At 42.3% G+C, this 17942-nt stretch overlaps 1 protein-coding gene across 2 annotated transcripts in view; it reads right to left on the bottom strand.

The window, feature by feature from the left end:
* The window catches only part of CUNH10orf90 (chromosome unknown C10orf90 homolog), a 63944-nt gene extending 59296 nt beyond the window's left edge, over positions 1 to 4648 (bottom strand). For both annotated transcript variants that reach the window (XM_018078411.2, XM_018078412.2), the window contains exon 1: positions 4429 to 4648. In XM_018078411.2, coding sequence (XP_017933900.1) covers positions 4429 to 4594 — 166 coding nt within the window. In that variant the 5' untranslated portion in view covers positions 4595 to 4648. The remainder of the gene's footprint in view (positions 1 to 4428) is intronic.
* Between the last annotated feature and the right edge of the window lie 13294 nt (positions 4649 to 17942).

Raw genomic sequence — 17942 nt, 5'->3', positions numbered from 1 at the left:
AATCTGAGGCATGTTTGAGCCTGGAACCACACACAGAGAGAGGTTTGAGTGTGACTGTCCTCTGCTCACCTCTCCCTCTCTTCAGAGATACAGAGGCAGAACTGTCTCAAGAAACAAGAGCAATGTTTCAACACCCTTGAAACCTGCCCTGGGGGGACACTGGTGGGGTTGTGCTGGACCACAAACAGGGTAAGGACTGTTACTAACTCTGCTCCTCCAGACCTGGCTGCTCTCAGACTGGGATTTACAGCAAAGGAACACATGGAGAACCAGTAAAAACCTTTATTTTAAGAATATGCATTGCAGTTTCACCTGTGCTGTTGCCATACATTAAAGTGCAACGTGTACAGTCACACCAGCACAGCTTTTCTGCTTCGAATCACAGAATCCTTGAGGTTGGAAAAGACCCCCAAGATCATCAAGTCCAACCTGTGCCCGATGCCCACCTTGTCACCCAGCCCAGAGCACTCAGTGCCATGTCCAGTCATTCCCTGGACAGCTCCAGGGATGGGGACTCCACCACCTCCCTGGGCATTCCTCGTGGCTTCTGCCACTAGGAAGCTGCTGATAAGCCTGTAATTAAGGTAGTTATGTTGGTTTAATCTTTTGTTCCACAACATCTTGTGGTTCCCTTCTGCTGTGACTGTTCCCTGGTCACACACACATGGCACTGCTGTCCCCAGGGTCCTACACACAGCAAACATGGCAATTCCCATCACAAGGACAGGTTGGACCATGGGACACATCTTCCTCTCCACAGCCAGTGTCCACACCATGCTGTGTTAGATGAAGTTTGCCACGTGGCTGTGACCTGGGGGACCAATCAAGTCATTGGTTGATATTCCCAGGACCACACTCACAGACCTTGCTCAATCCAGACCCTGTGCAGGCTGCACCCTGGCTTTTCCAGTCCTCCTGCTTTCTCTGCCACAGTTTCTCAGCTGCAAAACAACAGCCAGAATAGTTCCTCTACCTGGGCTTTAAAACTTGCCTTTTATTTTGTGTAGTATTTGGATTTAGAACTGAATGCTGGTATTGTTTCAAATATCATCTAACTACTATTTATGCAACTTTTTCAGTGGGAAATCTGAACACGTGTTTATGTTGATGCAGCAAAGACCATCCACCAGAGCAACACCCACAGCCAGGCAGAACAGCCACAATGCACTGCTGGTGTGTCACCAACCCCAAAGAGCAGCAAAATACATCAACATTCCCTTGGGAATGCTGTCAAACCGTGCAAAACCTGTTCTTACCATCCCTTCCAACATGCACACCCAGAAATTTGCTCTCACAGAGATTCTAACCCGTGGAAATAGCTGAGACTACACATCCCCCCACCTTGTGTGGGAAGCAGGGAGACATGAGCATCCTCCAATCCTGGAATCAATCAGGTTGGAAAAGACCTCCAAGATCATCCAGTCCAACCTTCAACCAAATACCACCAACCCCAACCCTAATGAAGAGAGACATGAGAATGTCATGTCAGTGATCACAGAAAACACCTCTTACACACACACACAAAAAAAAAATAAACCAACTCAGGCTGCTCTACATCACTGCCCACATGATTTTTGACACCAAATGAGCACATTTTAGCCAAGTTTTAAAGACTTCTCGATAAATTTGCATGAACAACCACCTCTAAAATTCACAAAAGTTGGAAAAATTTAAAATAGGCACTTGACCTCTGCCCGTTGCCAGAGGGAGATCTTTAAACAAAAATAGCTGCCTGTGAGTTTTTTTATAAAATTCAATAAAGGAGAATGGATGGATAAAAAAGTATCCTCCAAACTGTGGTTATAAAATTCAAGTTGATGTGCTACCAATGCTTGTGGGATTCTCCAAGGATTAGGAATTGACCACAGGGGCAGGGTTCAGGGGACAGAAGGGGACTTGCCTGGAGAGACTTAATGCTCCTGCTGGGATTCTGTATGGAGTAAAAGAAAGGAAATGCTGCTGCCAAGGACCACTCCAGTCTCTCCCTGGCAGGAGCTGCCAGTCTGGCCTTCCAGTTTCTTGGCACTGGGGACATTTTACTGCCTCCAGCACCCTCATGTCCATAAGAGCCATGTAGTCTCAGCACTAAACTGTTCCTGCATCTCTGTGCAGATAGACACTGAGAATCCACTATACCTCATTTCCAAATATAAATGACCAAAATCTTCAGCATGTCTTTGCTAAACTCTTACAGCTGATGAAAGAAAATCAGCTCATTTTTGACATCCCACTGCAGCCAACAAAAAGCCAAACGAGTACTTAATACCAACTTCACTTAAGTTTTTTATACCATCTGGGACTGTTGCATTTTTACTTCACTTCTATTTTGGCCCCTTCAGGGTGCACACAAGAGAATATTCCACCCCAGGAAGCACCTTAACAGAGCAAGGACTGCAAAGGGTGACATCCATACCCACACCACCACTGCTGGCAGCAGCACAGACACAGCTTCACAGCTTGCAGGGCACCACGAGCAGTTCATGACTATTTATACTTCTCAACCCCATTGTGCTGAAAGCTTTTAAGTAATTAGTTTCCCTCATTAACAGATGCACTGCCTGGGGAAGGGCACACAGGTGCTCCCAAGCCCCATCCTGGATTACAGGGCAGCAGGACACGGGCTGGAAGGGGAGAGCTCAGAAATGCTGAGCTGGGCTGATAAAAACGGGCAACACAACCCCCACATCTAAATAAAAACGGGTTATTTGCACAGCAGAACTGCAGGTGTTATTTTGGCAAGACCACAAACCATAACAGCAGCAAAAATATTCACAGGACGTTACCACAAACCCCATGTATTTAAATAAGATAAACAGTATTCATCAACATCACCTTTAAGAGATACTTAAGAGATATCAGGTGTCACAGTGGTTTTTTTGCTCAAGTTGCAAAAAAAAAAAACAAACCCTAAAAAACCCACGAAGTTTATATATCTCATGGACCAAAAGTGATTTGCAAATGTGGTCAACAGGGTGAGCAGTGCTATTCCACAACTCTAATAAAACTCGTGGGGTTTGTACCTTCTCCCTGACACATCTAATCCATTATCCCATTTTTCTCTTTCATACTTGCAGAGGGAAAACCGAACATTTGGTAAAGGCTAATTTAATATTATTATCACTAATGCATTCAAACACATCACTAAAACCCGTGTTGCTAAAATTGCACTGCAGACAAAACCAGGTAAAACACTGTTATCTCCCTGGAAAAGCTGGGCCTTGTGCTACAGCACCTACTGATGGGAGGCTATTCAAAGCAACAGGATTACTTTTCTGAATAAGGATTACTCCCATGATTAAGGAGTGCAGGATTACATCCATTGTTTGCATATCTCCTGTTGTTTACACATCCCTATTTTCACCTCTTGGATTGTTTTTTTTCCCTTAAAACACAGGGCTTTTAATTACTGTCAGCACCAGATATCATTATGCTATACTTTTATCCCTTCAAAATTTTGACTGGTTTTTGGATGCAAAATAAAATGCCTTTGTGATCAAAACAAAGAAAATAAAGCAGAAGCAGCAGAATCTGGACTCTGCAATTAAAAACAAATAAAAAAGAGAGAGAGCCTTGTTATCCACAATCGACTCATTCATGATTCATTTCACGTTCATGCTCCTACCCGTGGCCTCTGCTCTGGGGAGCTGATTGTTTTTATATCAGTTTTTTAATTGTGCCAAATACTGAGTTACCTGAGAGCTCTCAGGCACTGCTGACAGTACCACTACTGGAAAATAACAGAACTCAGACAGCTGAAACAAACAATACAGGTAGGTTTGCTGATAATGATTAATAAAGCAAAAGACTTTGAAGTTTTTCACTTTATAAAGAAGTGGTGAAACTTCCTTTAGTTCATCGCTGCCATACCCTTTACATACAAAATATATCTCCTTCCTCTCCTTAGGAAAACCACGTTACCAAAGTTTTTCCACTATCTTATGACACAACAGAATATTTAATGCATGGTAAGGATTTAATGCAGGTCTCAGTTCCTGTTCCCAACCCAGTCAGGAATGTATTTAACTGAATAAAGAGCAACAACACAAGTTACACTTCCAACAGGAAACTAACTTTTTCTTATGGAAAATAAAACTCCTTTCAGATTCTTGCATGTGACACTGAATTACGTTAGTCTCAGTTTGGGAAAAATCAGGCTTGGAACATAAATACACCTTGTTTTAGTAGGGTGCTACAGGGATTTGAAAATTTAATTAGTACAAGATAATTTAGGAAGGCTTGATCATAACTTTTGTGTCCGCTCTGTAGGTACTGCTTACATACTTTCTGGAGTTAAAAATAAAGGTATTTCCTGCCTTTTTAGGCTTCCTTTAAAATCAGAAAGAATGCAGAGTGTGTTTAGAAAGACGTATGAAAAGAGAAAAGAGTTTACAGCAGGCTCAGAAAACATCAGAAGCTGCACCAACTTACCGAAACAAGCCGTTTTCTCCCAAGAAGCAAAGTTTATGGTCAGGTACATCTGAGTTACAGAGGACTGCGTTCCCCGAGTCGGTTTTGCACAGGGCTTAACCTGGAAGTCCAGCCGGGCGTGTCGGGCACTGCGGGGTTGCGGAGCTGCTCCCTCTCCCGAAGGCATCCCGGGCTCTCCAGGGCCATGGGATGGGGACAGCCGCCACTTGTTGCGGCGGTGACAGGGAAAGCCAGGACGTGCCAGCTCGGGCTGCGAGGGCATGAATAATTCCCCCTCCCGCCTCCCGCATCAACGCGCTGCTCTGGCAGCTCCAGTGGAGCAATTCATTCCAGCCTTTGTCTCCGGGGAAAAAAAAAAAAAAACAACTCGTTGGTTTAACAAGGGTTATCTGCGATGATAAAGCCTGGGCCTGCTGATTTATTTAGTCTGATTGGGGAGAATTTGTATCCCTAAATGCACGGAATACAAATTCAGCTGTGCCTCCTCAACCTGCTTGGCTGCAGCAACAATATCTGCCTAAGGCACATGAATGTTTCATTTTCTTCACTTAAGTATTGAACTGGGCTCCCTGTTTCCAAGTGCTTCCCGAGGAAATCTCCAAGTGCACACATATTTCTGGAATGACCTCTTGGACTTTTAAATAGCTAACACCTGGCTTCCAAAATGTTCCCGTTTCAAGTACAAGATATGGGGGAAAAAAAAAACTACAGTGAAAGCCAGCAAATTCATAATTCACTTTAAAAAAATAGCCAGACATTGGAGCGTTATTTTTAAAAGGTTTTGAAGGTGATATTTTAATTTTTATTGCAAGTATTCTAAATAATCAGCAGTAGCACTATTATTTTCCTCAGCATTTGTCTGCAAATCTACAATAACTGAAAATAATAACAAAATAATCTTCCTTCTGATTAGTTGATCACGAAACTAATAATTGGACGCAATGTAGGATTTTTAATCAATTATCTATTTAGTTAAATAATGCATTATAAACAAAGATTTATATAATTTTATCTGATACTGCTAACAGCAGCACTGGAATATTGTATTTTGACCTTCCTATTCTAAACAGAGTTGTAGGAAAGAGTTATTTGAACTTAAAAAAGAAAAAAAGTCTTAAAAATATGTGATTCAAGCTGGTTTGCTGTCAAAAAAGATATTGAGAGTTAACTTGATTACAGTGCACCAAGGGCTTTACAAGGAGAAAATACCTTAGACAGAAGTACTTTTGAGGTACATAGTTTTTTGGAAACACTGATTACTTACTTCAAAAATGTCCTGAGCACACCAGTGACCTCTACATTTCTGAGATACCTTTCTAGAAAATATGCCTTTGCCAAACAAACAGTAAAAAAATGACTGGACTCAGAACTTAAAATGCAGAGAACATAAGGACAAATTCCTTTAAATCCTTTCAGCATTGTGTTGTGCTCATGTGGTTCATTGAAGTTTCCAGCATGTACCTTCCTATCAAGCTGCATGGAGTGATTTTAGTAATCTCTAAATCAAAAAAATTTGCCATGATTTCAAGATTTCACCCAGAGAACCATTACACTGTAATGCAAATGAGGCTGATGAATGTTTCATGGCAGACTTCAAAATGTTTGCTGCTGAGCCTTTCTGGAACAACCCAGGTAGATGCACTTTTCCTCCCACCTTTTTCTCATTATTCCAGTTAAGACAAGAAAGAAAAACAACTTGGGGCACAAGGACACGAAATAATTTGATGTTGCCTGAGAACTTAGAAGTAAAACTTATTTCTGCCTCTGATATTCTGACTCTAGTCTGGTTTAGACTGAGAAAAACACAAGTTTAATTGGTGTTTGATGTAGATGGGACTGAGTGACTTTTAAGACTTTGATCACTGGCTTAAAACTGCAGCAGGGACAGAAGGGTTTGTGATTGTCTGCTAGATTTTGGCACAAACCAGGATCTGCTGTTTCCTCCAGATTGCAGGTGCAGTAGGGTTTCGAGGTGGTGATTACAGAGATCACTGCTGAGGTCACCCCCTCCTATGGTGGGCTTGCAACAACAGCCAACAAATATGTTTTCACCTGCACTAAATGTTGGAAATGTCCTTTAGGATATGTGCAGCTTTGAAGGAAAGGTTATGCTGAAAGAGAGGAGATATCCAGGCAGATATTGGCCAACTCAGCCCTTGGAAACGTTTCCCGTCAGAGATGGAATTTGCTGCTTGCTCTGTCCATATAATGATATCTCTGGCTGCAGCTGGGAAGGGGATTATACAGGTCAATATGAGCAGAACAGCTTCAGCAGGGAAGCTGGCATGTCCTGCAGCTCCTCCAGAGGTCTCCAGGTGGATGGTGAACAGGAATGAGTGCAGGAGGTAGAGAGAAGGACAGGGAATAGCTCTCTGGTGATGCTACGGGAGTTTTGCCTGCAAAAAAAAATTGATTGACACAGTTGTAGCTCAGACTCCCTATTCAGACAATGTCACATATGCAAGTCAGTGACAAATTATGCTTGACTGTGCTTGAAAGCTACAGAAATGTTGAGTAGGACGAGCAGGAAGATGGGGCTCCTATCCATTGCCATCAAAATATCATCTTTTAGTGCTGTTGACAGTTTAATAGCTACTTCTGTATGTTGGAGAGCATTGTGAAGTACTGCCACTATATTATTAACCTAGACTGGAGCTTTCCTGCAAATGCAAAGCAAAAATCCACACAAATGGAGCTTCTGAAATAGTTTAAGATTAAAGGTATGCTGTTCACAACATGAATAGGATCTCTCTAATTGCATTTCAGGAGGACTCAACAACACCTTAACCCTTGATTACGTTATCGTGTATTTTCTGAGATCATAAATTCATTAAGGTTGCAAAAGACATCTAAAACCATTGAGTCCAACCATTAACCCAGCACTGCCACTAAACCATGTCCTCTAAGCACCACATCTACATGTTTTTTGAACCTTCCAGGGACAAATTGTTTCTATTCCATTTAAAACATCCAGATGATGAAATTCCATTCAAATCAAGCATTTTTTAATTCATCTTTTTTTCCTCTAGGCAGCTGAGGTGGGATTTGAATACAGGGCAGCTATGCAGCCTCCTGCTGATCTGTACTGCTCCAGTGGTGACTCTTAGAGCTCCATCCTTTAGTAAATCTCCACTGCTCATAAAAAAAAATGCCTTTGTGCAAAGTTGCATCCATGTATGTAATTGCTTGAAATCATTCCTGGGATATCCTAAGCTGCACCATACCTTGGAAATGGTTTGCACAGCCCCAATCTGTCACGGTTCAAAGCAGACGTGTGTGATATCACAGAGCTTCAGCATACTGTGGAGCTGGGGAGGGACAGGGTGACTGTGTGACTATGGAAAAGATTTGGGAATCAGGAGATTGGAGTGTGACTGTCTATTGATACCTTTAAATTAGCTATCACTGTAGTATCTGGTTTCTGTCAGGGTACTGCAGAAAATCAGTGAGATGCATCTTGGAGTTTGGTGAATCGATTCCCTGCTCTGCCCAGGGGCTGACCCTTCCCTCTTGGCTGTCTCTCAGCTTGTCACCTCAGTTATTTGGCTTTTCTTTCTTCTTGTTCCTTGGCACCATTGGCAGGCCATGTGTTCCCTGTTGAGAGACCTGTCTACAGCTGCCACCTCCCCGAGGTGGCTGAGCTGGCTTTGGCACTAGATGTTCATCGTTTGCCCTCTGTACTCAGCACTGGTGATGCTGCACCTTCAATCCTGTCTCCAGGTTTGGGCTCCTCACGACAAAAAAAGACATTGAGGGGTTGAAGCATGTCCAGAGAAGGGAATGGAGCTGGGGAAGGGTCCGGAGTACCAGGAGCAGCTGAGGGAGCTGGGGGGGCTCAGCCTGGAGAAAAGGAAGCTCAGGGGGGACCTTCTGGCTCTGCAACTCCCTGACAGGAGGGGGGAGCTGGGAGAGGGTCAGGCTCTGCTCCCAGGGAACAAGGGACAGGGGGAGAGGAAACAGCCTCAAGCTGCACTAGAGAATGTTCAGGTTGGATGTCAAGAAGAATTTCTTCTTGGAAAGGGTGTTCAGGCATTGGAAGGGGCTGCCCAGGGAGGTGATGGGGTGCCCATCCCTAGAGGTGTCCAAGGAACAACTGGACGTGGCACTCGGTGCTCTGGGCTGGGTGACATGGTGGGGATCAGACACAGGTTGGATTTGATGTTCTTGGAGGTCTTTTCCAATCTTAATAATCCTGTAATTCTGAGACACCAAATTGTGGGTTTTCTGGCACGTGGCACCAGGAGGGGCAGTGCTTCAGGAGGAGCCAGGACAACACCTTTAACCAGCTCTGATTGCTGTGGCAATGGGGTGGCAGGCTTGCCAAAGCCAGGGTTACACATTCTGCTGTCTCATTATTCCCCATCTGGATTTTTTTGAAGTACCAGAAAAACAAAGCATTACAAAAACATCAAGCTGTGAAAAGAGAAGTCAAAAGCCAGGACATTCCAAGTTAATGCTGACTCCTTAACTCACAACATTAACTCAGAGCCATGCCTGAAGCCTGGGCAGCAGCCTGAGCTCAGCTCTTGCTGGTATGAGTAACCAGCTGCGGATTCACACATCTGAGGGGAACAGGGCTGAATTAAGAGACTGGATATCACTGAAATGAGGAAAAAGAGGAGCGATCAAGACACAGAATTCTGAGAAATTAGGAAGGGGAAGGGAGGGGAGAGAAGAGATAAGCTCATTCTGTAGAAGAAAAAGAAAAATTAAGGACACTGACAAATGAGGAATCCAAGAGTGATGACATGAGTTAAAAGGTGGGCAGGGAAAGACAGGTACCCAGGCAGGGAGAGTGTGGGTACAGTGAAAAAGTAAAGACAACAGGGAATGAGAGGAGAGAGACTTGGATTGGGCTCTGGTATCGATCTGGCACAAGGATGGGGACTGCAGTGGAAATGGAAGGAGAACAATGGTCTCTCAGACAGGAAGAAATTAGGACTGGGAGAGACTGAAGAAGAAAAATGAAGAGGGGAAAAAAGCTCCTGTCTGGTGGCAGTGGACAGAAGAGTCAGGGCACATTAGACTTGCTCCTCTTTTGTAGGCAGAACAGGATTCCAGTCTCCATTCCTCTCCCTGCCCAAGGCACGCTGCATATTGATCGTGCTGGCTGAGTCCTGCCCTTAATTCCTGCTTATTATTTCAGAAATTAAAATTACACACAAGAAATAGAGACTAAAACAGTCACTAAAGCTGCAAATGAAATACCCCAGAGTAAGAAAATTCTAAGAAAACTGAGGGGGGACGTTTTTTGCTAACCCTGTGATATAAATATATATATTATATATATTGCTCTTCTGTTCAAGATCTTAAAGCATTTTGGCTCTTTAAAAATACACACAGCTGGATACTTACATTTAATTAAATAGTTTTTAAGATAATGACTACAGCAGCTTCAGCATAATTCACAGTTAAAAGCAATCAAACCTAAAATTCAAAACTGCTCTTACTCAAATATCTGCCATCAGTAACAGCCTCTATAGTTCTCGATGAAATGGGAGCCATAAAACTACATTCCAGAGTTTACAGTTGCAATAAGTGCAGATTTATGGGCAATAAGAAGTGTCTGTGTGTACCTTCTTGTGCCTCTCATTTATTAGGCCAAAGCTGAGACATCCCCAAAAATGTCTTTAATTAGTTCAAGCACTTAATGTAACAAAATAAGCAGTTTAAACAAATATAAACCACAATTCTCAGGCCACCATGTACAGAAAACAACTATTATTTTTGCAAGATTAATAAAGTCACAGGTGATTTTATAACGACCTAATTAAAGCATGATTTAAACCTAAGGGCAAGGATGGGGTTTTTGCATCAGCACTGAATCAAGGGAAAGAAAATATTATGTTAATAAATACCACAGTACTGTTTTTGTAGAATTCCTCTATGTTTGTAATGTGTATGAAGACACTTTACTTACAAAGACATGCAGTAAAAACACTTGTGTAATTTTTCCCTTGACTAAACAAGAACATATTTTTTGTTCTGTCATGTAATCCAGGAATTAAGAACAGGGCAATGATGAGAGAAAATTGAACTTAGAAAGTTGGGAGAAAGAACTGAGAAGGGGACTGAGGGTATAGTTTGCTGGCTTGCATTTCAGAAACATTACAAAAAGTGACTAAATATTTATATGGAGTGTAACTAACTTCCCCCCCCATAGTAGAACATGACACTGCAAAATACTGAGCACGTCCAACAATACAGAAATCAGTGGGAAACACAGAGACTCAGAATTTTCCTCAATACAAGTCAGAGCCCTTTTGGCTGCAGCCCACTATTGGATCTCCAAAAAGCTCTCTGTCACAGGCAGGGGTTTTCAAGAGATGAACAGGGGCTCAGAATTCCCATTAGTGGACCCAACTATGAATCCTAAATATCCACAGCCTTTTGCAGCCATAGAAGCACAGGATGGTTTGTGTTGGAAGGGACCTTAAAGCTCATCTTGTTCCACTGCCCTGACATGGGCAGGGACACTTCCACCAGACCAGCCTGCTGAAATTTCTTTACTTATCAGCAGACAATGCACAAACTGGATTAACTGTAAAAGAAGAAGGGAGTGACACTGCAATTTTGCAAAATCACCAAGAAAACGTGGGTAGCAAATGTCTCTCTGATAAACATTCTGCAGCAACAGGGAGATGAACTGTGTATTATTTGTCCTTCACAATGTTGTAGCAATTTTTCCCACAATGGTTTCCTCTCATCACGTTACTTCTTTAAACTTCTCTTAGATATCATTCTGTGAATATCATTATATTAAGAATATAAATAGTGATTGGTAATTTCAAATATTTTTTTGCATGGATTTTAGAATTCTAAGCATGGCTGAAGTATTTACTGCAGTTAAGGAGTTCTTTCCCAGAGGTCTGCTACGACACAGGTGAAATCTTGGCTCCTTGAGAGGCAATAGGAGACTTACATACACCTTTATAGGTGACCAGACAACCAGAAGCCTTATTTGCCCCCTTTTAATGCTATTCATTCATTACTCAGATATGAGGAATATCTTTCAGACCTCCACAATGTCCATCCCTATGGGCCCTCAGTCATTGTTTAATATTTACTGAGTAAATCATTAATAATAGAATCATGGACTGGTTTGGGTTGGAAAGGACCTTAAAGACCACCCAGTCCCACCCCCTGCCATGGGCAGGGACACCTTCCACTAAGCCCAGGTTGCTCCAAGTCCCATCTAATCTGGCCTTGGAAACTTGCAGGGATGGGGCAGCCACAGCTTCTCTGGGCTGGTGGTAAACAAGAGTGAGAGAAGAGCAAGAGAAGTTGCAGTTGCCTTCAGCTGCAGGACTAGGACCTTGAGACACACAGACCCAGCTCCTCATCTGACATCCACCACAGAGACCCAGATGGCCAAGGGAGACCCAGTGGAACTGCTTGTGTGGAACAAGGAACGAGGTAGGGTGTCTCACATCAAATTTACTGTAAACTGTGCTAAAGAACAATATTTAAGATAGGAGAGAGAAACAAGAGAATTTGTTTACTAAGAAAAAGCTTTTGCTTTTTTGACTCATTTTTGTTTCTCATAAAATGTAATAAAAGAGACTCATAAATTGATGTGCCAAGTATCTAAACTGAGAAAGCACCTGTAATAGCCTTTTCCCTCAAATATTTGTCTCCCAAGCTTTTTTAATATTTAAACATAAGCTATTTAATTGCTAACAAGCCATTTGATATTAATTGGGCTCAAGTAGCAAAATACAAATGTATTCTGTAACTGGCTGTGCTGTCCATAAGTCCTGAATAGCAGGACTGCTGGACTGGGATTCCATCATCAGCACTGTATCACCAACAGTTTATCCTAAATAATTTAATGGGAATAAGGAGAGGGAGATGAAGTTATGATCTCTTACGTAGATGCAATCATTTAATATTGCCTTTGCTTCCCAGAAGCAATATTATCCAAGTTTATCAGAGAATCACAGAATGGTTTGGGTTGGAAGGGACCTTAAAGTTTATTTAATTCCAGCCCACAAAGAAGACAGAGGTCCTACAATCAGTTTATGTCATTTGATGTAAGCTCTGCTGGAGTTGAAGTCAAATTCTGTGCTTTATCCTGTACAACATTTCTAAGGTCTTTCTTAGACAACAAATGCACAAGTTTTGCTTCTTAACTGCACATTGCAAAGTGCTCATATTGGTCTTGATTAACATCTGTCGTGGGCTATTAGAAATCTCTCTGTGACCCTGACAAATCCCAAACCACCTCACTTACAACCATCCTTCTTCATAGATAATTTTTCTGGCTCATTGCTCCAGCAGAATGAATTCCCTGCTCGCAGCCCTGTGCTGGCAGCTCTTCACTGCTGCTTCAAACACAAACCATCACAGGGAGGCTGATCCTGGCCTCTGCTTCAACACTGGCACAGCCCTGGCTGCTGCAGGGTCATACCTTTCTCTTTGGAATTGCATTCCATGCCAGGCTTAATGGACTGAAACAATTCCCCTCTCAGAATCTAAAAGGAGACTTAATTTTCCTCTCTCCTCAGAGGTCACCTCTGTTGTCACTCCTGCAGAGAATAAAACACCAAACACCTCAATAATGGTCAAGGAACTGAAGTCCTGGGGCAGCCCTTGTGATCCTCACAGTAACCTTGTATTTCTGTCAACTTTTGTGAGAGTCACCCATGTTTTCCCAGCTTTTACCTCAGCAGTAAATTCTCTGGCACTGCTACATTTCAGTCTCTGTTCAGTGCCTGCCTTGATGAGCTGGGATGCCTGGCCAGTGCTGCAAGACAGATGGGACTGTGACTCTCAGCTTGGCAGGCACACCAAAATAAATAGATCATTCCAGACAGGATCAACTTGATGTTTTCCCTTTCATATTTTCAGGGATCCATTCGGGACTCTCAGAGGTCAGCCAAAAAAAAAAAAAAAGTGGTACACATGAATTAGTAGCAAGCCTTTATAATATCTGTAATATGTCTCAGTAAAAGATCTTCTCCACACAGTTCACAGGATTCTAGATAACCCCAGTGGGAAGGGGCTCCAGAGGGCTTAGGTCCAACCCCTGCTTCATCTCCAGAGTCAGACCTGGCTGCTCAGAGCTTTCCCCCAGTAGCCCTTCAAACCCCCAAGGATGGGGATGACACAGCCTCCTGGACAGCCCACCCTGCAGCTCCTCTGCCCTCCATCCTGGTAAACCCACAGATCAGCTGCTTTGCTCAGAAACACACAGATCTGCAGCCTGAGAGGCTGCACTGATCTCTAACACAAACCCACAGGATTAAAAATAAAAAAGAAGAAGAGACAAAACATTCTGTTAGCCCACTACAACTTTGGAATTGCCTAGATAATGGAATAGAAGCAGATCACAACCTTAGAATTACCTGTGCTGTTCAGTTCTCCCATTACAGCTTAAACCCAGAAATGATTATTTTTTCCAAATAAGATTATGGAAACGCAGATGCTGCCACGAAGCATCAGAGCAAGCCCAGGACTGCACTCTCACCTCTGAGCACCATGTCCTGCTGCTGAAACATTTCTTTGGGTCTGTTTTAGACAGAACCTCTTCAAAACCATCCTGGGTGAAATCTTGGCCTCAGTGGAGCAGCTGGAAAATCTCCCATCAGCTGCTGAAGGTACAAACCCTGTCTCATCTCTGCTTTCCTGTGGGAATTTCTGAGGCTCCCAAGGTGAGCAGGGTTTGATTACTTTGTCGTCTGCAGCAAGTGGGTCTTATATAAAAGGAATTTACAGGCACAGTAACCTGCTTGACCTGCAACAACGAGCAACAAGAAGCAATTTCATTGTGTAGTGTATGGGGTTGCACACCTTCCCTTTGGCCACTTCCCAATTCAGGTAAGTAAATTAATTCCCAGGTACAAACTTACAAAGGGCTCTCTTCACTTCTCGGTGTCTTGCTGCTTGATTTTCTAAGAAATTCATGATCTTCATAAATAATTCAAAAGGGAAGGATGAACTGGGAGATGACAGGAGTTTATCTGACTGCAGGTGTTGCTGGGAATGCTGTTTTTTCTGAAGCATTCACAGTAATGGAAGATCTCTACAAAATCAAAACTTAAAAAGGTCAACAAGGTTGATGACTCCAGTTATGTGCTGGAACATGGGAAAACACAGCACTGAGAAGGAAAACACAAATGTTAGTGCCATCTCTAAGTTGTAGGTGACTGCATTTCAATTTTTGCCTCATGATAAAGCACATGAAAATATTTTCTGCAGAAATTATAGGCAGAGGGATTTGTTAGCTTAAGAAACTGTGCTGTGATTCCATCTTCAAATTCTGCTGCACTTAAAAGAAAATTATTACATGTCAGGAAAGGAAGGAATTAGTATTTCACAGGAGCTGGTCCACAGATTGTGTCCACTCAGATCAATATGGGAAGACACTTTTGGTCCAGAGGCCTGACAGCTCATTCTCATAGGGATATACATTTTTAATGAACTTTTGCAGTGTACATTTTCTTTGGGATCAAGTTCATGCCAGGTTGTCACATGAAAGGCTGATGGACCATTCAAGAGTGAAATAAATATTAGAGGGCTAAGTGTGCAGTATTTTTATATAGAAATGCATATTATAAAATATATATAATTACATAAATGCATTAAGTGGGAGATAAATATCCATAACACACCAGTTTTGAAAACTTCAGGTTGATTAAACATTTTAATTTAATTACATACCAACAAAATAACTTCCAGCCTTGGAAAAAGACAGCTGCAAACTTCTGTCTGTGGGTTGTGAGCCTGGAAAGCTAAAGGGGGATCAGATCTGGGACCCTGTGGAACATCTTCCATTGGATCATGAAGGTAAATGTACGAATGTAAAGAAAAAAATTCCTTATCACTTTTTAAGACCTCACATCAATTTGTTATAGGAACAGAACAGGCTTTAGCCTTGTCTGCTCTTGCAAGAGTTCTTTAATTAAGTGGTTCTCCTTAATGCACTGTTTCAGCTGCTGTTGGTATTGAGCAGGTCCTTCCCAGAGAAGCAATCACGGGCTGTGGGATGGGTTTACTCAGCTGTGGCACTTCTAAGCTGATTTAAGCAGTCTGTCAAAATTGAGTGAAATTAATTAATTCACTGGAGAGCTTTGCCTTCTCCAAACTTAAGTAAAAAGAAATGCAAACTAGCAGTAATCAGATCCACATTTTTTTCAGGCAAAGTGATCTGAATTATTTTAATAATGTTGAAACATGTTCTGTTTCTGCAAAAATCCAGAGAAGGACAATCTTAGTCCTATCACCCTGGAATACATTTCCTCCTCAGTGGAAGCTTCTGCATTTTGGGTGTTTGGCTGCACCTGCAGACTCCATTTAACAGCCCAAACTATTGCAGGGCTGTGAAGAGCTTAGAAAGAATGGAATAAAAGGCAATTGTAGCTGGATTGTGTCCATGCCCCTGTCGGAGATGCTGAAGCAGACAATTGCCTTCTGCTCCTTACTAAGGCTTTTTCAGGTCTGAAGTGCTCCATGGTAGCTTGGTGCATTATTAGAAGTGGATTAGAGACAGTGGCAATAGGGTATTTTTGGTCTAATCTGCTCTCAGTTGTTAATTCATTAAAGGAGTTCTTCCTCTTCATTATAAAATAAACACAAACCACATCTTAAATATTAGTGGTTTCCCTTCTTAGCTATTTAGTGCTGATTTTTTCCAACCATTTTCTTTTCCTTTTTTAATATATTTTATTTTAGGAATTATGCCAAATACCAGGAGGCCTGTGAGAATAGGAGACAATCCTAGCAGAAACCAAGGTAGGAGCATGGCAAACATTCCAGCCAAGAGAGGAATCACCTCATCTTTGACTTCATCACATTCAGAACTGGCTGCAACACCTCCATCCTCGAGTTTGTTTTACTTTAATACAAGTGTCAAACTCTTCCACAAAAAGAGAGCAGAAAACCTACAATGTAATCAAGCCATTTCAGCCAGAAACTGGGAAAAAGGGGGTTACAGGATTATTGTTTCATCTGAAAACCTGAGAAAGTTTCTAGTATCTCTGATAAAGCTCAAAATCCAGTACAGTTGTGCTATGGCCATGTCAGCATGGATTTGGTGATGAGATATGACCAGCTGGCTGTTCTCCTCACAACCTTTCAGTGTCTCACTGCACAACCACAAATCTTCAGCTTTTTTGCATTATTTTAAAGATACCCTTGATGTGAATTATGAGAGTTTGCCATAGAGAGGATTACTCTGGTGGATGGTTTCATAGACAAGTTGCAACCTTTTACTGCAAAGCAGACATTGAGTTGACATTTATTACATACTGAGCCATGATTTACAAGAGGGATTTCCCACCTTGCTTTGGGAAGTTCCCTCAGTAGGAGCCATTTGGCAGAAGACATTTCTTTTTGGCTACTCAGACTGAATCTATGTATAAATACATTTATAAATAAATAAATAATTTCCTCCCTGCACAAGGGAGAATGGCTTTAAACTGAAACATAGTAGGTTTAGATTGGATATTGGAAGAAATTCTTCCCTGTGAGGGTGGGGAGACCCTGGCAAAGGTTGCCCAGAGAGGCTGTGGCTGCCCCATCCCTGGAAGGGTTCCAGGCCAGGTTGGAGGGGGCTTGGAGCAACCTGGGCTAGTGAAAGGTGTCCCTGCACATGACAGATGAGCTTTAAGGTCCTTTCCAACCCAAACCATCCTATGAAGTGAAAGGAAGAGGCAATAAAGCCCCCCTACCACTATCATTACCTGTAATAAGGTGCAATGATCAGGCATCAAATCAGATGTCTTCTTGTCAGTGGGATTAACTCTGGTTAATTTAACTCACTAGCTGAAAAAAAACCACCTTATCTTTTAGAAAAATAATGAACACAACAAGATCTCCCAGCAATTCATGACCAGCAGCCTCCCTGCAAACCACCACTGTGTGCTGAGCACACACAGGGGCAAAGATCTCTGAGGCACTTTGGGAGGAAAAGAAAGACAAAAATGGGAGAAACAGCAAGAAAAGGCAGCAAGGAAACACCACTGAGGGACACAGAAAAGGGAAAGCTAAGAAAACAGTGCTGGTACAGAACATTGGGTAGAGGGGGAGCTGAGGTGAGTGGTCTCCTACAGCTCCAGCCCCACTGGAAATGGGAAATGGGAGTGAGAACGTGCCCTGGAAACAAATAGGGGCTCACCAGAGGACCACACAACTCCATCATCACTGTCTCTTCCTAATGGAAATAACCTGCAGGACACCAAATATTGGCTCGGTGCTGAGAACAGAAGGATAACAAAGTTATCAGGCAGAGCCATACCTTTAACTGAGAGAGTGCATTTTCTGTGATTGCTTCCCAGACAATAACTTTTTTGGTTTCTGATGCCCCAGGTAGGGGAGAAAAAAATGAATGCTATTACAGATGTGAAAACACCTGGGGTCACCACATACATGAGAAAAGAAAGGGAAAATAAATGCACCACAGGCAAAATGATAAGCAATAAATAAGCAATAAACTCACCAAAGGCAAAAATGGTAGGGCAGAGGTACCAAAGTACAGTTTATAGTAGTGTAATTTATATTTATAAAATTATACC

This window comes from Manacus vitellinus, unplaced genomic scaffold (assembly GCF_001715985.3).
Source record: "Manacus vitellinus isolate BGI_N305 unplaced genomic scaffold, ASM171598v3 scaffold_40_pilon, whole genome shotgun sequence".
NCBI lineage: Eukaryota > Metazoa > Chordata > Aves > Passeriformes > Pipridae > Manacus > Manacus vitellinus.
Note: the sequence above shows the minus strand (reverse complement) of the source record. Positions and strands in the feature narration are given on the sequence as shown.